A 25,945-nucleotide genomic window follows, 5' to 3' on the forward strand; every position below is an offset into this window, starting at 1 on the left:
GGCCTGGGTGGGCTCCGTTCAGTAGTTCAGGAAAGCGCCGTCCTGCGCGTGCGATTGCTGTGCCCCGTCTTCTTGACAAATACTAGCCTCCCGATCGTGAATGCAGCAGTGGTGTAATGCGACGTTTCCCAAACGTACTTAACCTTTGGATACCTTAAAACTAACTGCAAGCAGTAACCCGCATGTGTCAAGACCAACAGCAGCGCCGAGCTGTGCCCTGTGTGATGAGCTAAGAGCCGGAGAAAACCGACCCTATTTGAAGATCCTGTTCTGTAACCACACAAGGGGAGCCGTGCGTTAGAAGCATTAGACAACATTTAAGAAGTTAGGGGTGGAAGTACAGACACGGGCGCGTGTACATGTTTAAATACCAGTGAGAGGTACAGAAGGTAGGTAGCAGTCAGCGAGCAGGAGGCGTGGCCCACGGGCAGGACACGCCCCCGTCTCCTGTGTCGGTGCCTCGGCTGACCTCACACACGACCGTCTGTCGTTCTCAGAGGGGGGTTGCCACCTCCTAAGAGCAGATTACCCCATAGATAGAAGAGCAGAGAAAGAAATATTGGTAGCATTTTTCTTAAATATACGTTAAACAAATCTGGAGAAGCCCCATTGGCGTTATTAGTTTTTTTTTTAAGAGCGCTTTTGCGCCTCTCACAGGACACCCACGCGTCACAGAAAAGCCTGAGAAAGGCGTGTCAAACAGCTGGGTTTTCACCCCAGATTCACCACGTACAAGCCTATGACCCTCATCAAGTGTCGCATCTAAAATGAAGGATTGCAGCTTGTGGAGTTTTTGCGGAAAAGTAAATCAGATAACGTTTTTAAGACCCGTGGCACGGGCCGTGGAGTTACATGTCAGACACAGATTCCTCTGTGGAAATTACTCACTGTCGCCAGAGTTGTACGTGCTGCGAGCAGACGGGCGGCCTGCCTCGTTGCTGTGGTTGCTTAAACGTGGTCGCTAAGCGACGCAGCGGTGTGAGCTGCGGCTGAGAGGCGGGCTGCGCGAGGCGCAAGCGGAGCGGCCGCAGGAGGCCTTTGCGCGCGCGTGTTTACAGCGCCGCGCCGGCCGTCGCTTGGGGCGGCTCGAGGGATTTCCACGAAGGCTCTGTTGGCTACACGTGTGATTTTGACTTTACAGACCAACCCGAGAGCCTCCCTCTCGTGTGTCTCAGGAGCCCGTAGCCGACCGTGAACAGCGTTTAGCCCACAGTGGGCCCTTGCAGTGTCTCCTTCACGTGGTGAATTGGCCAGTGTGCTCCTGGTTGCATGCTTGACTGTTTCTTAGTATCCGTCACAGAGCACAGAGCCTTTATCCTTCCGCGGAGCGGAGGGAACGTCGCGCTCGGTTTACCGCTGGGGTTGTTGCTGGTCCGTCCCGACAGGCTGAAGCCAGGCGGTGTCCCTGCTCACGGTTTCAGCGCGGATGAGACCAACGGCGTCCTATGAGTCTTCTCCCTGCGCGCGCGCGCACACACACACACACACATACACACTTCTGTGCGTCTTCTCCCTAGACACACACACACTCACTCACACACACACACACACTTCTATGGGTCTTCTCCCTACACACACACACCCCTGTGCGTCTTCTCCCTAGACACATACACTCACACACACACACTTCTATGGGTCTTCTTCCTAGACACACACACACACACACACACTTCTGTGGTTCTTCTCCCTACACACACACACACACACACTTCTATGCGTCTTCTCCCTAGACACACGCACACACACACACACACACACACACTTCTGTGGTTCTTCCTACACACACATACACACAAACACACCCCTATGCATTTTCTCCCTACACACACACACACATACACACACACACATCTGTGGGTCTTCTCCCTCACACACACACACACACACACACACACACACACACACACAGACATCACTGTTACGTAACGTGGTCTTTAGTCCAGTAGCTTCGTTAACCTACTTAAACAACGGGCTGGGTTTTCTCACACTCATTCTCGCTGTCCTAGCCCAGCAGGCTAGCGTTGCTAGTGTGGAACGCTGCCCTCGATACCTGAAAGCAGGGGGGCTGGGATTGGTTCTTGCATCCTTGCTACTTCCTTATGGTGTTGAAATGTGCATCATTTGATGTCGTGAGTCACAGAGAAACTTAGGTAATCAAAGGGAGCACCTCAGCGGAATGTAATTTTCTTCTTATTAAATTATCAAGCAGTGAAATAAAAGTGGATTTTTGAAAACAGTCTTCCTTTGAGGGGTGCTCTGAATCCTCCAGGACAGGTGGCAGGACGGGTACATGGACGGGTAAGAAGGTGCCCTCTTTACCACCTTCCTGAGAATGGCTGGGGCAGAAGTGAGAGGTTTTCTCCCTGCTCGTACCTCACCTGATTTCATTCTCTTTCTTCCTATTTACCATCTGATTTTATACTGTGTGACACAACAGGGAAAATAACAAAAACCAACCTCACTCGATTAAAAAAAACCACCTTACCGATTTCTGAAATACCTGATGTTTCGTTCCAGAAAAAGTCATCAATTTACTGATTTTTAAATTTTTACTCAAAAGAAGGGAGTGTGGAGACGCGAGCATAGGGCAGTGTGACTTAACTGTTTTAAGTTCCGTTTCACTAAAACTTATTGTCCTCACGCGGATTACAGAACAACAGGAGAAAGCTGAGAATTCAGGGCAAGTGAATTCAGCCGCAGAAGCTTGTGAGTATCTAGGTTCCTTTCAAAAAGATCAATACATGAATATTTTAAACTTCCACTGACCTTATTTAAAGTACACTGCCGGGAGTATTCTGTTTGAGCTATTCTCATAAATTAGTCATCTTTTTGCAAAACAGCTATGGCAATTTGACACAATAGAAAGAGCAGTGATATAGGAATCGGAAGTTGTGGGGTGTTGTCTTGGCTCATTCACAGGGAGATTAAATGACAGGCCAACCTCCCCGGGTGAGGAAGCCATGCATTAGAGGATTGACGCAGATCGGCTCTCTCTTTCTCTTTTTTTTTTTTTTAACATCTTTATTGGAGTATAATTGCTTTACAGTGGTTACAGTTAGTTTCTGCTTTACAACAAAGTGAATAGGTTATATATATACACATGTTCCCATATCTCTTCCTTCTAGTGTCTCCCTTCCTCCCTCCCTCCCTATCCCACCCCTCTAGGGGGTCACAAAGCACCGAGCTGATCCCTGTGCTATGCGGCTGCTTCCCACTAGCTATCTATTTTATGTCCGGTAGTGTATATATGTCCGTGCCACTCTCTCACTTCGTCCCAGCTTACCCTTCCCCCTCCCCATATCCTCAAGGCCACGCTCTAGCAGGTCTGTGTTTTACTCCCATCCTACCCCTAGGCTCTTCATGACATTTTTTTTTTCTTAGATTCCATATATATGTGTCAGCATACGGTATTTGTTTTTCTCCTTCTGCCTTACTTCACTCTGTATGACAGACTCCAGGTCCATCCACTTCACTACAAATAACTCTAAAAGGCTCTTCCATGAGTCGGTGCTGCAGTCTGGAAACCACAGAGAGAACTCACCAGGGAAGTGTGGGAGAGCGGAGAAGCCTCACCTCGTGCAGAATCGCAGGGCTGCTCTAGAGTACGGTTACCGTCCTCTTGGGGGGCAGACACATATGAGTCAGGATTCTCTTGTACCTAAGAGATGGCAGCCTCGTGGGTTTGAGCAGGAAGGTACTAGAGGGCTTGCAGGATTGTCGGGAGATGGGGCCATTGCTGGAGAAACAGACTCCAGGCTGAGCTTCCAGGAACACTGCTCGAAGTTAGAGCACACAGAACTGGGCTGCCGGGCCAGCTGCTGCCTTTGCCGTGCAGGGGAGCCTTCAACCAGGAAGCTGCCTGCCTGGTCGGAAAGCTGCCACGAGTTTCCAGCAGCGGGAGCCACCTTGCCTCTGCTTCCGTCTGTCTCAGCGTAGCAAGGGCCCTGTGCCTTGCCTCTCCTTCCTGACTCAGGTCCTGGTCCATGTCTTGTCCAGTCTTTCTGGTGGGAGCCGAAATCCCCGTCTGAAATCCTAGCTGTAGGCGGGGCGGGGGGTCCCGAAATGTCATCTTGGCAACCTCTGTGCGCCAGGTGGGAATTAGATTCACATTGACACACCAAGCCGTTGTATCCCCCACGGACAGGAAGCTAACTATTTTACGATAAATAACATTTGTCTGGGGCTTTTTTTACAGTTACATCCTTTTTATTTAGAGCTCATGTCAAGTCACTCTACATACAAAAATGCTATCTCTGGCCATTCCGGAGAAAACGTCTCTGATAAAAATTAAGAGCGGTACCCACGTTATTTGCTAATATGCAAAGCTGGTACGGAAAACAGGGTTTTCAGTTTGGGATCCTCCTCCCAGATTTGTTTCTCTTCTCGACGCTGGTTGTTTCCATCTGTGTCCTGTGTCCCAGGGGGACATCCCCCACCTTTTCAATCTGCTCTGCTCTTTGCCGTGCAGACCTGTGAAGGAAGACTCAGAGCCCTCAGAGGCGGGCGCCCCAGGCCGGTGGCACGGCGTCTACGCGAACAGAACCCCTCCGACATCGTCAGAGTCCGCAACCACCGTGAAATCCCTCATCAAGTCATTTGACTTGGGACGTCCAGGTATTTTTGTCATTTTGTTTCATAGGCAAAGCTCAGGTTCACACCGTGGCCCCATGAATCAAGCCCGTCCTCCGCCGCCCTGGCTCCACGTTGGTGTGACCACGCGGCCCTTCCCAGACCGCCCACGTGTAGACGTGGTGCGTGATGCCCTCGGGGGCCCCAGTGAGACAACAGAGAGAGCCGGCTCTCCCGTCCTCCTCTCCTCAACTCCAGTTCCCGCCTCTCCACCTCGCTTTTCTGCCTCTGCCTGTTAAGTCCGGGCCACCGCCGATCGCCTTCTTGCCATCTCGTGAGAATTAGCAGGGTCAGCCAGAGGCTTCGTCTCTTGGGAAAGGAGGCACTGATCTGTGTGTTCGGCTGCCCTGCTGACACCCTGGGCTTCTTTATGCTAGAATGTGCTGTTACGTGCTTCTCCGCCCGGTCTTGTGTGTGGCCACTGGAGCTGATCTGTCGTTCCTCATCGTGGGACATTCCCCGCTTTTGCTGGCAATGTCTGCCTGACTCACAAGTCACCTGTATTCACTGTTACCGCCACATGAGAAAAATGCACCCCTATACTGTACAACCCATAAATACAGTAAAGAGGAGAAACCAAGTGTGCCTGTATCCAACATGCAATACATGTCTTCCCTTGATTGCAGCAGATGTGCCTGCTGTGGTGGAAGGCCAGAGTAACAGCTAACCCTGGGATGCTGTCTCTGCTAAAGTAGTTTGGGGCTAAATTAGATTAAGATTAGACTACAAAGACGGGAAGCTGTGAAGGCTCAGTGACTACATCCGGTCTGTGAAGGTGGGAAAGGCGTGAACAAGAATGGTTTGTGCAAGAGTCTGTTCTGTTCTGCCTGCTGTAGGTGACGCATCACCTGTATGTTTTCTTGTTCCTCGTGTGTCCTGCGTCAAAGACCAGCCCCCATTTAGTTAACTCCCCCCAGCTCATTCCCCAGTTCAATACTGGTCTGGGGCAGAAGAGGGTGAAAGAGTACACGTGACACCTAATTAGCATCATGGGATACTTTTGTAGTCACCAAAAAGAATAGCAAGTCAGGAACTATTATTTGCTGTGTTGAACCGGAGCAGCGTGGAAATGTCCCCGTCTCTTTTCTTGGCAGGTGGAGCCGGGCAGGACATTTCTGTCCATAAGGCCTCCAGGAGCCCCCTGAGTGGAATCCCCGTCAGGACCACTCCAGCTGCCGCTGTCTCTCCGATGCAGGTATCAGAGCCAGCGGCGTGGGGTCGGGGGTAGGGCTGGTGTCACGCGGTACCCAGGCAACAACAGGGAACCGAAAACCAGGGGGTTTATCTTTTTGAGGCACATTGAACATTTTTTTTTAGTACACCTAAAATAATGATAATGAAGCTTTCATTAAAAATTACCTTTTGGGACTTCCCTGGTGGCACGGTGGTTGAGGGTCCGCCTGCCGATGCAGGGGACGCGGGTTCGCGCCCCGGTCCGGGAGGATCCCACGTGCCACGGAGCGGCTGGGCCCGTGAGCCGTGGCCGCTCTGCCTGCGCGTCCGGAGCCTGTGCTCCGCAACAGGAGAGGCCGCAGCAGTGAGAGGTCCGCGTACCGCAAAAAAAAAAAAAAAAAAAAATTACCTTTTGGTTCCTGAGGAAGGTCTGAGATGCCAAACGTCGTACAGTTTTGTTAATGCCTCTTTCTTGGTTTCTCATAAGATGACACTGTCAAAAGTTTCAGTTAAATGAAGATTGTAATTTTTATTAGAAGTGGACATTGAACTGGATATATTTCTCAAAGAATCGATTTTTTAAAATGCCCCCAGAGAGAGATGATGTTTACAATTTATAAATTCTTAGAGTTCACTGCATGTAACTGCGTGTAAAACCTGAAGGTGTTAGACCAAAGCCTCTTGGCATTTCTATGCGCAGGGCCTTTGCTGTTATTAGTAGCACTCGGCATTTTGCCTCTGCTGAGCTAAGATTGATGTTGTCAGCAACAAGTTCCATTTTTGATGTTATTAGTAGTTATGGATATTGTTTGGGATCTTTTAAGCTTTAAAAAAAATACTTTTTTCACTTTTTTGCCCTTGAAGGTAACTTCCACCACCTTCTGTTTAAAACCAAATAAAACAATTATTTATTTTTGATAATCATTTTTTATTTAATAAAAGTGAAAGAGGTCATGCTTCATTTTTACTTATCTTTATTGAGCTATAAACACAAGTTTGCTAGTAAATGTTTTACAACTGGCTCCTCGGGGGAAAGAGCCCCGATTTGTAGTGTTTGCCAGTTTCTTGGTAAATATTCCCGTTGTGGCCAATTTCAAGCTGTTTCTACGACCTCAGTGCATATGGAGTTGAGAAGAGATGTACATTAGATAGTATTTGTACAAGACAGACACAGCAGGTATGAAAACCCCATTAGCAAAATGTAGAAAAATAATTAGGAAGCAACGAGTTTGAGTATTTATTACTTTTGCTTTTAACATAGTCTCATTTTAACAATGGCTGTGTTTAGTAGCTTAGCCTGCACGATTCCTGAAGATTTATCAGTCGGCCCTTTGAGCAGGTACACACCAGCTGCAACACACCACTGGCTGTGATTCACATACCGGGAAGCACAGCCCTCTTCAATACGTAACTTGAATGTTTCCATGTGTAACCAACACCAAGATAAAGCATGTCTGTCGCCTCAGAAGGGCCTCTCGTGCCACCATCTCATCAGTGACCCCTTAGAAAGAGCCCTTCCCTGACCTCTCTCACCACAGATTAGTTCTCTGTGATCTCAGACTTGGTCACTGGATTGTTTGGCTCAATGCCGAGTCTGTGAGATCCATTCCTATTTTCGTGGCAGTTCTTTTTTCATTGTGGTGCCACGTTCCTTTGTGTAAATATACCATCCTACTGATGGTTGACTTTTGGATTATTTCCAGTTTTTAACTCTTGTGCTTATGTTATTTTACAAATTCATTTACTTGTTTATTTTTGGCTGCGTTGGGTCTTCGTTGCTGCGCGCGGGCTTTCTCTAGCTGCGGCGATCAGGGGCTGCTCTTCGTTGCGGTGCGCGGGCTTCTCACTGCGGCGGCTTCTCTTGTTGCGGAGCACGGGCTCTAGGCACGTGGGCTTCAGTGGTTGTGGCTCACAGGCTCAGTAGTTGTGGTGCACGGGCTTCGTTGCTCCGCGGCATGTGGGATCTTCCCAGACCAGGGCTCAAACCCACTTCCCGTGCATTGGCAGGCAGATTTTTAACCACTGCGCCACCAGGGAAGCCCTTGTGCTTATTTTAAAAATACCTTTTTTCCAAAATTTTCAGTATTAAAGGGAAAGAGTGAAAAATCCCCCTTGTTCCCTAGCCCCAGATATAACCACTGTTTATGGCTTGTGGTGTATTCTAGATGTTTTTCTTTAACATAAAAATGTGTGTGTGTGTGTGTTGGTGGCGGGTGTGGTGAGGGAGAGAAGGAGCTGTAAATCGGGTACACTACATGTTATTCAGACACTGGCTTCTTTTGCTTTGTCATTGGCAGGTACCCCCGAGGGCAGGGATTTTTATCCCTTTGGCTTGATGTTATATCTCTTGTCTAGAACAGTGGTTGCACGTAATCATGTCATAGTAGAAGCTCAATAAAAATATGTTGAATAAATGAAGGAATATATCAGATATCTTTAAATGTCAATGTTTGGAGAAATAATTCATTCTTTTTGAAGGCTATATGATAATGCAGTGATTAACTTAACCACTCCTCTGTTGATAGGCATTTAGGTTGTTTTGGATTAAACTTATTACAAAAGTGAAATTCCTTCTACAAATCTTTCCCCACTCAAGGGACTATTTCTCTATGAATGTGTATCCCCATTCTTTTGTAAGTACGTTAGTCACTCTAACTAGTTAAGCAGGAAGGCATTTAACACAGGGAAGGCTGCAGGGGAAGCTCTGATCTGCACTGAGCTTCAGCAAACGTTCCCAGAACACCCCGGAGTCGGCCCGTTAAAGGAACATCTATTTCTGCCAGAATCAGGAAGTCTTCCTCTAAGTGCAGCCTGGGAGCACTTCTGTCAACATCTAGGTTCAGCCTTCCGGCCACGGTACAGGTGCCGTCCCTGTCAGCAGATCCTGCCCTCTGGGTCCATCCAGATCATAGCTAGTGATAGGATTCCTTTCTTTTTTAAGGCTAACTAGCATTCCATTGCATGCAAAGACTTCCTTTATCCGTTTATCTGTTAATAAACTTTTAGGTTGTTTCCACCTCTTGGCTAATGTGAATCATGCAACAGTGAATGTGGGTGTGCAGGTACCTCTGCAAGATCCCATTTTCAGTTCCTTTGTGTATCTACCCAGGAGTGGGATTGCTGGGTCACGTGGTAGTTCTATTTTTACATTTTTGAGGAACCTCCCTCCTGTTTTCCGTACCAGCGGCACCGTTTCACATTCCCACCAGCAGTGCACGAGGGGTCCCTCCACACCCTCACCAACACTTGTTTTTTCTGTGGTTTTTTTTTATAATGACCATCCTCACAGGTGTGAGGTGATATCTCATTGTGGTTTCGATTTGCTTTTCCCTGATGATTAGTGATGTGGAGCATATTTTCATGTGCCCGTTGGCCATTAAAAAACAGTATTTTTTACACACATCCTTGAATATACATAGAATATTCCAGGAAGACGTTCACAAACCTAATTAATAACAGTTACCCCAAGGGAGGAGAACTGGGTGACGGGAGTGAAAGGGAGACTTTGTTTTCACTCTGTGTCCCTTCTGTTCCTAATAGGATTTATTACTTATTCAAATAAAGCAGTCGTTTTAAAAGGTCCCCTGGGGATTCTAACGAGCTTGAGAACTGTTTCGCGCGCCCGCGCACACACGCGCCCTGCGCACACACGCACACACACACGCACACGCGTGCCCGCGCACACGCGCCCTGCGCACACACGCACACATGCGCACACACGCTCCCGCGCCCGCGCACACACGCGCCCTGCGCACACACGCGCACACGCACACGCGCCCCCTGTGCACACACGCGCACGCGCACACACGCGTCCGCGCACACACGCGCACACACCCCTTGCTCATGCGGTCCCCAATGTGACACGTCCACCTGTGCGCGGGTACCTTTTGGTTTCAGAGGCATTCAACCTTCAGCAGCGCTCGGCCGGCCAGCAAAGGAGTGACTCAGCGCTTGGATCTCCCAGACCTTCCCCTCTCAGGTAAATCACTTTAAACAGGAAGTAGTTTCGACTTACGTATGGTGAGGTTAACTTTTCTTCTTTTCTTTGCCTGAAACTGAACTTAGAATCATTGATTTGCCGTAAGTGGCATTTATTGCAAACGATTTCAAATCCTGAGTGTATGTGTTACGGACACAAGCCCCCGGCTGTGTTCTGCTGGCTGCACTTCTCAGGGTGCATGAGTTTGGGAGAAATGTCAGGCTCTGGAGGTCTTTTGCCTGTTCTTTTAACTGAATCTCAAGAGACTAGCTCATCTTTAAAAGTAACTATTTTGAGAAAAAAAACTGGTCTGATTCTGAAGGTCTGTCACTCCCACAGCACCTAAAATATGCCTCTTCTGAGCCGTCTTTGTCTCTTGAGTGTGGACCTCTTCCTGTTGTTATGCCATGTTTTTAAAACTTCGGATCCCGACGGTGAAGCGCTGCTTGTGACCGCAGGGCCTCACGCGCCCCGTTTCCGCTCCCGCCGCCCGTGCCGTGCCGCTGGCCGGCGTGAAGGTGCAGGAGCTGTTGAGGGGGAACCGGGGTGGGATGGCGTGTGGGCTTTTGCACCTCGGCCCCCCCCCGGCTGCCCGCTGTCCGGCTCTGTCCCGGCTGCTGCAGCCCTCGGCGCTCGGGTTCCCCCATCTCCGAAACAGAAATCGTGCTGTCCGCCTCGCGGGACGGCCTGGCCGCCTGAGTGAGCCCAGCCGGGCTGGGGACAGAGCCGCGGAGGGGCTGCCGTCACCTACGCACTGTCGCCTGAGGAGCCAGCTCGCACGCCGGAGCCCGGAGGCGTCAGCGGAAGGTTCCGGCTGTCTAGAACGTGCACCCTGGAAATGGCTGGCTGGCTGCGAGGTCACTGCTGTGAGGAGACAGAAACGATGAGAAGAACACGGACTGACTTATTCCTGGTGCCTGTTAGCAGGAGAGGAAGCCAGAGATGTAGGCCGCCTGGAGAGGGGTCCTTTGTGTCTTAAGTGTCAGGCAGTTCCTGTGACACGGTGAATAAAAAGGACATCCCCACTGCCCTTCTTTTAGGTCATGGTCAGACACGTTTATCCTTAAAATAGTTGTTTCTGTGAGATGGGTTTCGCCCTTTGACTGCTAACTGTTTCACCCCACCACCTTATTTTCCTCCCTTCTGAATTTTCTCTTTTTCATGGCATTAATAGGGTTTTAGCCTTAGATAAACACCGACATTTAGAATTTAAAGGTTACCTTGGTCCCTTCCCTGCATTTACAGGTAAGAGGCTCAAGCCCTGAAGAGCCTAAGCAATTTGCAAAGGCCGCGCTGATTCTGAGCGGCTCGGGGACCAGGACAGGACTTTCCCCGATTCTTTCTGCCCGGTTGCCTTCCGGTCGCTCGCATCAGCAGCGTCGTAGAGAGGTGGTGGCGGTGTGCACAGGCTTCAGGCTGTCGTACTGGCTTCCAGGAGGAAGGAAGCGGCGACCGGAGAGCACGGGTTGTCCAGGGCCCGAGGAGTAAGCGAACCGGCGGCGCCGCCCGCGTTGAGTTCTCCACGCCTGGCACACAGTGTGACAGAGGAACGACTTGGTTCTAAGCACAGGGCTGTGTGTGTTACGTTTTTTCAACGGTGGTAAAAATCTCTGTAACATCAAATTTACCATCTGAGCCATTTTTCAGGGCATCCGGTGGACTTTTGGTCTCAGTATTGGTAATCTCTGTTCCTCCAGCTCCCAGGTTTCCTTTGTGTAGAGAAACCGTTCTTTTCATTGACAAGAGAAATACCGGCGCTGAGACCGCAGCGGCGAATGCCCGGGAGTAAAGAGTTCACCCTCAGCCGCCCGCCTTGCCCGCCACGCGGGCCCCTGTCCGCCCAGGTGATTCGGTTCACTTGGCCCGGAAAGGGCTGCACGGTGACAGTTGCCCGCCTTCCGGCCGGCCTTGAAGCATCACGTCCCCAGAAGCTGCAGGACCGGGGTTAACACACGTTTTTGTTGTTCCCTTTACTGATGTACACTCTGCTCCTCCAGTTCTCTCTGCTCCTCCCAGCCGATTAGCCTCACCCCCGGCTTGAGCCCCCACACCCCCGGCCTGGGCTCCCACGGTTGACGCTATCCGCTGTGCGAGCAGCGCTGTCTCCTCCACGACTGTGGCGTCCGAGGAGGGGCCCTGGGCTCGGCCAGGCCGCCAGCTGTGTGTGGCAGCAGAAGCAAGTGACCGCTTTCCCTCTCCCAAACCCTCTGGACCCACGACCTAGACAGTCTTGGGAGTCTTCTCCCGTTCTACACCTTTGTGATCCTTTGGGAAACATCCTCTGGGGGGGTAGGCTGTCTCATTGGCTGTTTTGCCACAGACTAATATGGCAGCAGAGGTGAGCCTTAGAAGAAATCTTGTGCTGGCTTTTGGTAAAAGCCGGGCCCTGTGGTCGGCGTGGCTTCTCCTGTCCTGGGGAATGGGTGTCATTCCCGTTCCCGGCGTTTTGACCCGGAAATCCCACCCGGGGTCTTCCTGCTGGCGCCCTCCCGCAGATGCACGTCGATCCGAGCATGGCGCTTCACCGGGGCTCGGGCTGGCTTCGTGGGCCTGGCCACCTGCGCACCTGCCAGAGGCGCTTAGAAGCAGGACCTCTGTTCAGTGCCCTGCTGGTGCCATCTTGAAATTCAGAGTAATTTTTGAACAAGGGGCTAACTTGGCATCAGTCCCTATGGATTGCAGAGCCAGTCCTGCCTGGAGAATCCTTTCTAGAAAACACCGTGTCCCTGCTTGCATTTTCATCACTCAGTCCAAAAAGTGTGTCTGTATCTGTTGTGTATTTTTCAAATGATTTTACTGGAGTGGAGCAGATTTAAAGTGTCGTGTTGGTCTCGGGTGCGCAGCACAGCGATTCAGCGTCTGTCGTGCGTCTGCGCGTGACGCTGACGTGAGCGTTGTGCTGGGGGGCGTGGCGACCCGCCGGGCCTCTCCTCCTCACGCGGGTGATTGTGTTGTCCCCGCAGATCTTCTGAAGGGAAGGGCCGAGGACCTGAGACCAGACCCTTATCTCCGCAAGAGCCCCTCGCTCGAGTCCCTGAGCAGACCCCCTTCTCTGGGCTTCGGGGGCTCCAGGCTGCTGAGTGCTCCCACCGGGGGCTGGACGCCACAAAGCAAACTCAGGTATCCATCAGGGGCGGTGATGTCTCCTGCCTTTGCAGTGTCAACGCCAGCAATTCTGACTGCTGACGAGGTTCCGGCCGGACTCTCTTCCTTCTGTCCTTTCACACTCCTAAATACCACTTCTCCGTGTGTGCGCACCCTTCCCCGAGGCTGCGGTTCACCAGCCGGCGTCCGGGACACCCCCCTTTCTGCCTTTGGTGTCTGACACCCATTTGGTATCTACTTGACCGTTGCGTAGGACGTGTGCCTTTGTCCCCGTTTGGGCTGTAATTTAGCGGACGGTAAATACCTCATCTGAACACTTTGATCTCTTTCTCAGCCCCTCGTATTGTGCTACACTGAGCCTTTCCGTAAATATTTACGAAGAGGCAGGTAGGTGAATACACAAAATGGGCTACTTTAGAAGTAATGGCTTTTAAACAAACATTAGAACTACCATTATGAGTATTATAAAAGGATTTTGTGTAAGTCTGAATACCTCAGGTCAGCTATTGTCATATCTTTGGGTGTGGCCTATATTTGGACCCAAATAGATGAGGTCATGTCTTTCAGAGGTTTAATTTAAAGCCCCAGATATTACATTTCTGTCTTGTTTATGTGCAAGAGATTTAAATACTCAAAACAGGCTTTAAGTACCAGAATTAGTGCTATTCTGAAATTTCTCTCTTCTTTATGCCAGAAATGTATACAAACAGGCTATGTGTATATTAATATGCTATTTATATTATACATTCATCATGAAAGTTTACATTAGTGAAGTTAATTTGTTGTTTCATTTTTATATTCATGTTATCGAGACAAACCAATAATAGAATAGGAATTATTTACTTTGGAAACTCTCGTAGTATTATTATGATTGCAATCATATCTAGCTAACTTTATAATTTTAAAGAAAACTGGTAAATGTTTCATTTGTTTACGCAGAAACTCTTTTCCAAGCCTTTCCTTCGGTCTTCTCTGATTTGTCAGGCCTAGAAACTTGGCTTACAAATTTGATGAGTTAAGTGATGAATTAAGACCAGGCCTAGTAAAGAACAGGCAAAATCGCCATAACGTCATCGTTAACGCTGACTCTGACCACAGAAACTCATGGACTACAATTTACAAATATGCCGGGTACACGGAAGAGAAGTCCCCTGAGGTCCAGAAGTGTCCCGTTACTCTTTTAAAAGTCGTTGTAATTAAACAGTGGATGGGTACAAAAGAATAATAATAAAATATGTCTAAGGCATGAAGAATTAACAGTACAGTGGAGATGCACCTGGGCACTTACCTTCCTGTTTAAGGAGAAGAAAATCCTTACTTTTGAAATTTCCTACCAGCCGCTTCCTTGGTCTCGCCTCCCTGCCCCCCTCCAAGGTCACCACCATTCTGAACTTTCCTTGCTTTTCGTTATACTATCACCATGTATGTTTGTACCTCTAACACTATGAACAATATATTATTTAAATTGTATGTTTAACATTTTGGATACATGGAAACATCTTGTGTTTATTTCCTTTTTCTTAAATTCAGAACTGTTCCTGTGATTCACTCACATTACTGCATACATCTGCAACTCTTTAGTTTTTATTGGTCTATAGTATCCCCTTGTATGACTGTAACACAGTTTATCCATTTCCTGATGAGGTACATTTGCTTGTTTCCAATTTTTTGCTATTATAAAAAGTGCTGCTGTGAACATTCTTGTGCATATGCCCTGGTGATCTATACACCGGGGAGGAAATCCTATTTTACTCTTTTCTAAAAAACTGAGGTATAGTTGGTTTACAGTATTATATACGTTTCAGGTGTACAGCATGGTGATTCACACTTTTTAAAGATTATACTCCATTTACGGCGGTTATAAAATATTGGCCATATTCCCTGTGCTGGACGATATATGCTTGTAGATTATTTATTTTACACGTGGTAGTCTGTACCTCCTAATCCCCCCACCCTTATATCGGCCCCCCTCCACTGGTAAACACTAGTTTGTTCTCTATATTTGTGAGTCTGTTTTGTTCTATTCACTAGTTTGTTTTATTTTTAGATCCCACATATAAATCCTACCATAGAGTATTCGCCCGTTGCTCTTAAATTGTTGCTACAGGTGCCACTCCAGAGGTGCCCACCTCCTGCTCTCCCTCTACTCCTAGTGGTGTAGGGAAATAGAAAACTGTTCCACATGCTACAGGGACGTCGTTCTCATTTCATGATGTTCGTCATGGAAGACACTGTGTGATCTTTAGTATTTGGATAATTTTAGGTCACGTACGAGGTATAGGTGTCTATAGAAAACTGAGGCTGGGGTACCTAAACTCTTGCTCTTGGAATGATATGGTATTAATTAGAGAAGTCACTTCCTCTGGCTAGACAGGTGCTCAGAACTGAGTTCCTGCACCGTACGCTGAGCGGTATGAGCGTCACCTTCAGAGTATCAGGGCCCCCCCTTTTGAGTCAGTTTTACCGATTTTGTTTTTCATCTCCATTCCCGTCACTTCCCCGTAAGTAGCCAATCTGGTGTTTTTAAAATGCCCTTCCAATCTACCCTTTATTTGTTACATAGAAATAGGTGTAGCCTTGAAGCATGCAGAGTGTTTTTCTATAGGTGTCTTTAATTAAAATGATTCTGTACGTAAGTATTGATAAATAAATAAAAGGCTAGAAGGATGGAGCAGCAGATAGATTGGAAAGAAAAAAAAAAGAAAAGAAAAACCCTCCCCAGACTTCTGAAAGCCAAGAAGCACAATTTACTTTCTCTTTCATACCGTGAGACATAATAAAAATGTATTGTTGATGGGACCGATTTGGTGGTTTCTTTAGAGTCTCACTGGATAGACCTTGACTTTTGCTTTTCTAATCTAGTTAGTTATTTCCTATGTATTTGCGGGTTTTACAAGTTAGCATCTTCTCTGTACTGTGTGCTCTCCTTTCTAACTAGCGTGGAAAGAAGAGACCCCCTGGCTGCCTTGGCCCGGGAATACGGTGGCTCCAAGCGCAACGCTCTCCTGAAGTGGTGCCAGAAGAAGACGGAGGGCTACGCGGTAAGGGGCGGTGGCGGTGGCGGTGGCGGTGGCGGCCAGCACCCGGCGGCTCGGGCGGGTGGGCGGGGTCCCGTGTCCTGCGTGTGTACCGGCCCGGCTGGGCGACCGTGCCTGTCACTGTGGGCTTCTGTTCTCACAGGCGGGGTTGCCAGGGAGGGAGATGTCTGTGCGGCCCCAAGGACCCCGTCGGAGAGGCGGGCGGGACTGAAGGCCCGTCTGTACTCCCAGCAGACGTGACCTGACCTCGAAGCAGGCCTGCGTCTCTTAGTTTCTTACAGGAGGGGCCCTTTTCCTTTGCTCAGAGGAGGTATAAACCCCCAAGCAGGGCGCCGACAGGCTGCTCAACCCAAGCCGACAGCTTTCTCTAAATCATCTTCCCAAAGAGGGAGCCGTTTCCTAATTCACATAAAGGCCCCACGTGGTGGACCTTCAACTTCTTCTGTTACTTTAGGAGTTGCCTGCGTTTAGTTGAAGAGTTTCGGTTTACTGGGACAGTTTTTGTTCTCCATGAAGTTTAAACAAGGAAGTAGTACCTGATACAAGTTTAAGTTTTTTTATTATGAAATTTCATATACAAAGACAAAAGTGCATCAAGCGTGAATCGTAGTTTCAGGAATCATTGTCAAGTGAAAACCCACGGAGTCGCATCCAGAAACGGCACTGCCGTCCCTCAAACCCTTTGTGTGATTTTCCTGTCATAGCCCCTCACGACTCCCACAGGTACCTTCGTCCTCAGTTCGGTTCCTAATGGCTTTCTTCAGAAGTGTGTGTCCCGGGCTTCCCTGGTGGTGCAGTGGTTGAGAGTCCGTCTACCGATGCGGGGGACGGGGGTTCGTGCCCTGGTCCGGGAGGATCCCACGTGCCGCGGAGCGGCTGGGCCCGTGAGCCGCGGCCGCTGCGCCTGCGCGTCCGGAGCCTGTGCTCCGCAACGGGAGAGGCCACGACAGTGAGAGGCCCGCGTACAGGAAAAAAAAAAAAAAAAAGCAAAAGTGTGTGTCCCTAAATGCCACGTCCGTTTTGCCCACATTTGAACTTTATATAAATGGAAGTAAAAACTGCAGTATTTCCGTCTGTCTTTTTAAGCTAAGTTCCTGAGGCTCATCCATGTTGCTGCCTGTAACTGTAAGTCTGTTCATTTTCTTCACCCGTCCGTCACCTACTGTGTGATCCCAACATCATCCCTTTATCCCTTCTGCTGTTGGGGGGCAGCTGAGTTACTTCCAGCCTGGGGCTGTCATGAACCCTGCTGGTGTGTTCTTGTGCTCCTCGTGGAGCGCACGCGTGCTCACGCCTTCGGGATCTGTGCCTAGAAATGGAACGGCTGCGCCACGGGATGCGCGTGCGCTCGAGCGTGGAAGGTCGCGCCTGCCGGATTCCCGAGGCGGTTGGACGCTTTACCTCCCGCCGACGATTGATGAAATTTCTGTTCTCCCTGCCTTCTCCCCAGCACTTGCTGTTGTCAGTCTTTTTGCGCCTGGTCATGTGGACACATGTGACGTGGGGTCTCGCTGTGCCTGTGACTGGGTGTTTCCCTGCTGGAGGGTGAGGTTGAGCTCCTTTTCATGTGCTCACTGGGCATCTGTCTGGGCTGTCTGTCTTGGGACACCTGCTCAGGCCTTTTGCCCATTTTTAGAAGCAGATTGTCTTTCTTTCCTTATTGCTTCCAGGAGTTCTTTATATAGTCTGCATACAAGTCCTTTGTCAAATAGACAAATATCCTCTCCCAGGGTGGTTGCATTTTCACTCTTTTGTTGAACAAAGTTCTTCATTTCCGTTAAGTATAATTTATCAGTCTCTGATGATTAGTGCATTTTGTTTCTGTTTAAGAAACCTTGGACTATTCCACGGTCATGAAAACATCTTCTTACATTTTCTTCTGGAAGTTGGATTGTTTTACCTTCCCGTTAAAGACACTCCCTCTTTAAAATGGCCAACTTCTCCACTCTCCTTATTCAGACCCAGCCTCCCGTGCCTTTACCCCGTTTTTCTAAAACTTCTGAAGCCGCCGGCACCACAGCTCTCCTTCCCCAACCTCCAGCTTTTAAGGATGGCGAGGAAACAAGGCCTTGGCTGAGAGCCAGCCCAGACGGTAAGGCAGCAGCTGGGATATCTTTGTAACAGCAGCAGGCAAGCGTCTCAAAATCAGACTCTGCCCAAGAAGAGAAGTGTCCCGTGTATGTGACATTACCTTCTTTTCATTTTCTGTTAAAAAAGGAAAAGAAAAAAATCAGGGTAATGACCAATAATAGAGGCTCCCAAGGTACAAAGGAGTCAGGGAGGAGAGCTGCTTACGGGAGGTTTCAGGGTGAAGGAAGTAGGCCCGGTAACAGAGAAGTGAACATGGGAAGGAGTAATCAACCAGGCACGAGGGCCAACCATGGCCGAGCCCGTGGTCGAAGGGACTGTCATCTCCCCGATTTACGGAAGTGGGGCGAGGGACGTGCTAGAACAGGCACGAGAAGACGGTTAAACCTTTCAGAAGGAATCAGCACCCTGGAACGGGGAATGTCATTCTAATTAGGTCACAGGGAGGGATGAGACGAGACATTTCCAGTCGTGTGAGTGAGAATGACATTTCCTGCTCCAGTGCTTTGTTTTGCTTCGTTTGTTGCGAACATTTTGAACTAGTTTTCAAAGCATCGCATGTTGGATGAAACCCAAACTCATTCTGCCTGCAGAGTATCTTCCGTTCATTGTTAAATCTCTGTAAACTTGGAGAGAAATACAAATCATTTGCGTCTGACTTATTTACTCTTCACAAAATAGTCTCTGTCTAGACCTGTTTGTTTAAGACAGGCCTTTAAAGCTTGTTCTCTCCGACTTGGGAAGCCGAAAGTAAATTGTAGAAAACTCAGACAGTGTAAAAACCATCTTTTTAAAAACCAGTAGCCATGTAATTTTGAGTGAAAATGATTTCTTTTCACCCCACCAAAGTGTAGCGTGATGGGTTAGATCAGAACTCTCCTTACGGGACTTCCTGGTGGCGCAGCGGTTGAGAATCCGCCTGCCGATGCAGGGGACACGGGTTCGAGCCCTGGTCCGGGAGGATCCCACGTGCCGCGGAGCGGCTGGGCCCGTGAGCCACAACTACCGAGCCTGCGCTCTAGAGCCCCCGTGCCACAACTGCAGAAGCCCGCGTGCCACAACTAGTGAAGCTCACATGCCCAGAGCCCGTGCTGTGCAACAAGAGAAGCCACCGCAACGAAGAGTAGCCCCTGCTTGCCACAACTAGAGAAAGCCCACACACAACAATGAAGACCCAAAGCAGCCAAAGAAAAAAAAAAAAAAAGAAACTCTCCTTATATGAATTCAGTGATTTTGTATTGAGGTGCCAGTGTGGAGCCATGGGATATTTAAGTGTGGAAATGGAACAGGCAAAATCTCTGCTCCCGAGGAACTTACATTCTCACGGGGAACGACAGTTAATTAAAATTTAAAAGTAAAATATGTACTGTATTAGCCGGGAGAAAAATAAAGCCAGGAAGGAGGACTGGGAATGTCGGTGGGTCGTGCGGATGCAGTTTTAACACAAAGGTCGGAGAGGTGATATTTGGGTGGTGGCTCGGCTCACCTGGAGAAGGCGAGGACTGATGTTTTCATCAGTGTTCATCTCACACCAAGTACTAGGCGCGGAGGTCACGGCCTTCGTGATGCATCCGTTGGGGTTGAAGTGATGCGAGGTGGCTGCCCCAGCTGGCGGCAGCGGAGGTTATGGAACGGCCAGCCAGACCCTCGGCTGAGCCCCCGGCCCAGCTTCCTGGTGTCTTGGCGTTGCCCCGGGATGGAGGCTGGGCGGTAGAGCCTGGGCAGACCTGCGCTGTGGGGTGGCGCCCGCACTGAGCCAGAAATTCCTCTCATTAAAAGGAGACCCTTCCGGGCGGTCTGCTCAGCTCAGCTCAGATTTCCTTGGGTCCTTTTGGGAAAAAGTCAGACTCCGGGGAAGGCCCTGCAGACTGCCCTTGATCTTGGGCTCGGCGCTGGTTATGCCTTCAGCTGTATCCCACCCGACCCACAGAAGCCCTGCTACTCCCTTTCTTCGTCTGCTTTTAGTTCCCTCTTTGGGGTTATGACGGAGAGGTTTCCACCTCTAAAGAGCCAGGAAGCGTTCTGCGGGGCGGGAGAGCAGACGGTGGCGGGGGGTGGGGGGGTGGGGGGGGTGGGCAGGCTTCTAAGAACAATGCCCAGTGACCCTCGCCCTGTGGCGTTTCCCACCGTATATGTGACGAAAGGGGGATCACCCGGCTGGGTGAACCCGGAAAAGCTGTGAGTTTTCTCTGGAGCATAAGGAGCCGTACCGTCGGCGGGTTTGAAGGTGGGGAGGACACGTGGGGAGGAGCTGACAGCCAGCGAGGAGACCAGGACTTTCCGGCATGGAGGCCTTGCAGCGCCCGAGGTCCTGCCAACACCCAGGAGATGCCCTGGGGGCGCCCGGCACTTCCGAGGTGGACCGGCTGGTGCCGCAGCGTCCTTTGCCCTTTGTCGCCCTGTCCCGACGCCCTTGGACCTCAGCCAGGCTCACGATGCTCGCCTTGCTCGGCCTTCTCCCAGGAAGCAGGACAAGGCGCGGCCGCCCCGCCCTCTGCAGGCGGCACCTTGGCTGCGTTCCCAGGGCCCTGCCATGCCCTGGACTGCGGCCGGCACCCGCAATTCCATCGAGATCGTGTGGCACATTTAAGAGGGTGAGTTCCGGCAGCACCCGGAGTCAGCTGGGAAGTGGATTCTGTCCCAGAGCCTCCAGGGCAGAGCCCGGCCCGGCTGACACCTAGACGTCCGAAGCAAAGAACCCAGCAGAGCCGGGACTTCTGACCCACTAAACACGAGCTAGCAATAGGTGGGTGGTACCCTTTAAGCCGCTGCAGCAACAGAATGCTGGTGGAGTGGAGTGACTGGGATCCGGACGTAACAGAGAGGCCCCCCGATTCTTCCTTCGGGTCAGATTATCTACTTTTCCTACGCGATCAACCAGGGACAGACTTCCCTTCTTCAGGCAGTTAGTGTGCCGTCTGAACGGTCAGCTCATGCTGAAAAGGCCCAAACTCCCCGTGACGTTCAGGGAGGGAGTTTTAAAGGCAAAGAGAGGGAGAGGGTTGCAGGGTATGTGATCAGCTTAAGCGCCTCCTTCTCTTGCTGGAGGTGAGGTAACAGGGGGGTGTTTCAGGGACCTCCGTCATCAGCCTGCTGGTTCCCACCGGCCTGGGGTCGCCGCCCGCCAGCTGGGCGGGGCCCGCATCCCGGTGGAACAGCCCAAAGATAAGCACCAGATTGTTCTCTGTATCCCTTGGCAGGCACCGGGACTCCGCTTTAATGCGGAACTCTTGTCTCTTGACCACTTGTCCTTTCTTTCCACGTTCCTGTCTTACCTAATTAGTAACTGCTTAAATCTGCTCTTTGGAGCTCAGGAAAAGCCTAGGAGACTAAAGCCGTTTTTCTGCAAAAAAGAGGCAGGGGACGCGGGGGCTGTTGTACCCGGGAAGGCCCCACGGGATCCGGCTCTGTTTCAGCCCCCCCCCCTTTTCTTTGATATACTCCTCCATCCTGAGGGGAACGGGACAGGACATGGAAGGGAATAAAGGCTTTAGATAGAGAGGTTTATCGTAAACTCCGCAGGGGAATTCGATTTTAGGGGGATCCAGTTTCAGAGGGAGTGACTGGGTACAGGGTTTCTTTTGTAGGTGATGAAAATGTTCTGGAATTACATAGTGGTGGTAGTTGTACAACCATGTGAGAACACTCAAAAGCTACTGAATGGTACATTTTATATGGGTAAACTTTATGGTATGTGAATTAGAAGTTAGAAGAGCTTCTATAGAGAAATCAAGGAGATGGCTGGTGAGATGTACGTGGGGGCAGGGTAGGAAAGCAGTACTTAAATTATAAATCTTATCAAACTATAACATCAAAAAACGTATCCATGTATTACTTTGTATATTAAAAAATAATTGAGGGACTTCCCTGGTGGCGCAGTGGTTAAGAATCTGCCTGCCAATGCAGGGGACACGGGTTCGAGCCCTGGTCTGGGAAGATCCCACATGCTGCGGAGCAACTAAGCTCCACGCCACAACTACTGAGCCCGCGCTCTAGAGCCCCTGAGCCACAGCTGCTGAGCCCATGCGCCACAACTACTGAAGCCCGTGCGCCTAGAGCCCATGCTCCGCAACAAGAGAAGCCACCGCAGTGAGAAGCCTGCGCGCCGCAACGAAGAGTAGCCCCCGCTCGCTGCAACTAGAGAAATCCCGCGCGCAGCAACGAAGACCCAACACAGCCAAAGATAAAATAAATAATTTATTTTTTAAATAAAATAAAATAGGGCTTCCCTGGTGGCGCAGTGGTTGAGAGTCCGCCTGCCGATGCAGGGGACGCGGGTTCGTGCCCTGGTCCGGGAATATCCCACATGCTGCAGAGCAACTAAGCTCCGCGCCACAACTACTGAGCCCGCACTCTAGAGCCCGCGAGCCACAGCTGCTGAGCCCATGTGCCACAACTACTGAAGCCCGTGCGCCTAGAGCCTGTGCTCCGCAACAAGAGAAGCCACCGCAGTGAGAAGCCTGTGCACGGCAACGAAGAGTAGCCCCCGCTCGCCGCAACTAGAGAAAGCCCGCGCGCAGCAACGAAGACCCAACACAGCCAAAGATAAATAAATGAAATAAATAATTTTTTTAATTGAAATGTAAAATGGAGATACGCAAGGTGTTGGTCCTCTAGTTTTTATTTGGGAGGTGAGTTTCACACGTGTTCACTTTAATATCACGATTCATAATCCAAATATATTCTTTGTATCTATCGTTGTGTTATGACATACAGTTTGGGGGTAAAGTCTGAGGGAAAAGGCCATAAAAGTGTGTTACAGTCAATAATTAAACCAGTCCCTTTCTGACAAAAACTTTAAAGTGGAAGAGCAGAACACCTAAGGAATTACGGTACAAAGAATGGGCGTGAAAATCAAACATAAACCTAAAAGATTGATCCGACATTTTTCAGAAAAATGGGCTTCTCCAAACATACTATAACTCAGAATTTTCTCATTTTGGCCTGGCTCTTATTTTTTCACATTTTATGTCATCAGAGCTTTTGCCATTTGAAATAGCATAGGTCTGGTCCTGTTACACTAAGTAACATTTAAGTCTTGACTCAGATCAGTGTTCAGCCAACCATGGCCCCGGGGGCCAGATGTGGCCCACCACGTGTTTTTCATGAATAAAGTTTTATTGTCACGCAGTCACATCCATTCATTTTCATGCCGCCTGTGGCTGCCTCTGTACTACAAGAGTGGAGCTGGGCAGTTGCAAAAGAGCCCCTCCCAGGAAAAGTTGGCTGACCCCTCCCTTAGATGAAGATGTACACAGGTGTCCCCCGTCATTCCAGTCATCGTTGGCTTTTGCATTTCAGATGGCAAGAAGCCAGTGTTCAGATGTCAGGGGATGTCAAGAGACTTGCTTGAAAATGTGTCTGAATCTGTTCAGTTTCTGATTTTGTATTGCGCGAGTTGAGCTAGCAAGGAGATGGCTGTGCTGTCACGAAGGCCCAGACATCTTTGAGCCCGTTTTTAACCTCTCAGCTAGCAGCTGCGCATTCTTCTCTGTTAGAGAAAAAAGCAGTCTTTGTGTTGTCCAAAACGAACCTTATTTTGCATCTGGAAAGGACACCCACGTCGCTGCCGGCCCCGTGTTTTTCTGTCTCTGCTTCCCAGACAAGCACCAGCAAACGCCTAACCAATAGCGAGCAGCCTGCGCTCCATCAGGCCACTTGGGGCTCCGGTGGTTGTTTTCTTTTCTGAGACAGGTCTCTTGAGAGCTGTGATGCAGAGAATGTAAAATGCTCTGACTTATTTATCGTCATTAAAGTGGCTCTTTTCCTGCCTTATAAAGATAGATTCCCAATAGTAAACCAATGTCCTCATTGGCCTGTACTCTGTGGAGGCCCCTTTTCACCTGCTGTCTCTGCTTCTGCAGCTGTTTGTGAGACACGGTGATTTGTGAAGACATTTTTCTTTTACATTTAAAAAAATTTAAGTATAGTTGATTTACAATATTGTGTTCGTCTCAGGCGTACAGCTTCAGATTCTGTGCCATGATAGGTTATTACAAGATACTGAATATAGTTCATGTGCTTTTGCCACGCAGTAAATCTTCATTGTTTATCGATTTTATAGGGAGTAGTGCGCATCTGTTATCCCGTACTCCTAACTTATCACCCCCCCCTTCCCCTTTGGTAACCATAAATTTGTTTTCTTTGTGAGTCTGTTTCTGTTTTGTAAATAAGTTCATTTGTATCATTTTTTTAGATTCCACGTGTGAGTGATAGCATATGATACTTGTCCTTTCTCTGTCTGACTTCACTTGGTATGATAATCTCTGGGTCCATCTGTGTTGCCGCAAGTGGCATTATTTCCTTCTTTTTATGGCTGAGTAACATTCCATTGTATATATGTACCATGTCTTCTTTATCCATTCATCTGTTGATGGACACTTAGGTGGCTTCCATGTTTACACCATGTTGTAAATGGTGTTGCTGTGAACATTGGGGTGCATGGATCTTTTCTAATTAAGAGTTTTTGTCTTTTCTGGATATATGCCCAGGAGTGGCATTGCTGGATCATGTGATAACTCTATTTTTAGTTTTCTGAGGAACCTCCATACTGTTCTCCATAGTGGCTGCACTAATTTACGTTCCCGCCAACAGTGCAAGAGGGTTCCCTTTTCTCCACACCCTCTCCAGCATTTATTGTTTGTAGATTTTTGATGATGGCCCTTCTGACCGGTGTGAGGTGATACCTCATTGTAGTTTTGATTTGCATTTCTCTAATAATTATCGGGGTCGAGCATCTTTTCATGGGCCTGTTGGCCGTCTGTATGTTGTGGAGACATTTTAAATGGCACCAGGCATTGTCTTACAACCTGAGGCAACAGTAGAGCTTGTCTGGAGAATAAAGACGAAGTTGTGGTTGAGGTGCTGTCAACCCGTAACTCCTGCTGCTTTTATCTCGTGAGCCAGTGTGCTCAGGAGCCCCCCCTTTCCTGCTCGCAGTTGTGTATGCATGCCCAGATGGATGAAATTTTGAGCAATAAAAAGGTTTTTCTGGGCTTCCCTGGTGGCACAGTGGTTGAGAGTCCGCCTGCCAATGCAGGGGACACAAGTCTGAGCCCTGGTCTGGGAAGATCTCACATGCTGCGGAGCAACTAAGCCTGCAAGCCGCAACTGCTGAGCCCGTGTGCCGCAACTACTGAAGCCCGCGCGCTTAGAGCCCATGCTTCGCAGCAAGAGAAGCCACCGCAATGAGAAGCCCACGCACCGCAACAAAGAGTAGCCCCTGCTCGCTGCCAGTAGAAAAAGGCTGCGCGCAGCAGTGATGACCGAGTGCAACCAAAAATCAATCAATCAATCAATTTATAAATAAATAAACAGTGACAACTCCTAGTCCATTGCTCAATTCTACCCTCTAAAAATGTTTTTTATAACAATTGGGTATTTTTCTTTAAAAAAAAAAAAATATTTATTTATTTATTTATTTATTTATTTATTTTTTTGCGGTACGCGGGCCTCTCACTGTCGCGGCCTCTCCCGTTGCGGAGCACAGGCTCCGGACGCGCAGGCGCAGCGGCCACGGCTCACGGGCCCAGCCGCTCCGCGGCACGTGGGATCCTGCTGGACTGGGGCACAAACCCGCGTCCCCTGCATCGGCAGGCGGACTCTCAACCGCTGCGCCACCAGGGAAGCCCGATACCATTAATATTTTTAATAATGTGTATTATTTTTCCTAATTGTAAAAGTAGCACATAGTCATTGTAGAAAAAAAACAGGAAACACATACAAGAGGAAGATGAAGAATTAGGTTGAATGTCTCCTCAATTTGGTTCCTGTTTCTGATTTATTGAAATCTTTTTGGCATCTGAATCTATGCATTTGTTATTCTCTGTCTCTCCCAGATTTCCTCGACTAAGTCAATGATGGTGTAGAAAAATACAGGACCAACCCTCTAGATTAACGTTTATCCAATAATTCATGAAAAATACCAAGTATC

The 25,945-nt window shown here is 49.2% G+C and overlaps 1 protein-coding gene across 16 annotated transcripts in view; it reads left to right on the top strand.

Moving 5' to 3' along the window:
* SPECC1 (sperm antigen with calponin homology and coiled-coil domains 1) overlaps positions 1–25,945 on the top strand; it is a 219,867-nt gene that overhangs the window by 170,788 nt on the left and 23,134 nt on the right. For all 16 annotated transcript variants that reach the window (XM_067021731.1, XM_067021724.1, XM_067021725.1 and 13 more), the window contains 5 exons: positions 4,469–4,614; positions 5,724–5,824; positions 9,700–9,781; positions 12,745–12,901; positions 15,825–15,927. In XM_067021731.1, the coding sequence (XP_066877832.1) occupies positions 4,469–4,614; positions 5,724–5,824; positions 9,700–9,781; positions 12,745–12,901; positions 15,825–15,927 (589 nt within the window). The remainder of the gene's footprint in view (positions 1–4,468; positions 4,615–5,723; positions 5,825–9,699; positions 9,782–12,744; positions 12,902–15,824; positions 15,928–25,945) is intronic.

This window comes from Kogia breviceps, chromosome 19 (genome assembly GCF_026419965.1).
Source record: "Kogia breviceps isolate mKogBre1 chromosome 19, mKogBre1 haplotype 1, whole genome shotgun sequence".
Taxonomy (NCBI): domain Eukaryota; kingdom Metazoa; phylum Chordata; class Mammalia; order Artiodactyla; family Physeteridae; genus Kogia; species Kogia breviceps.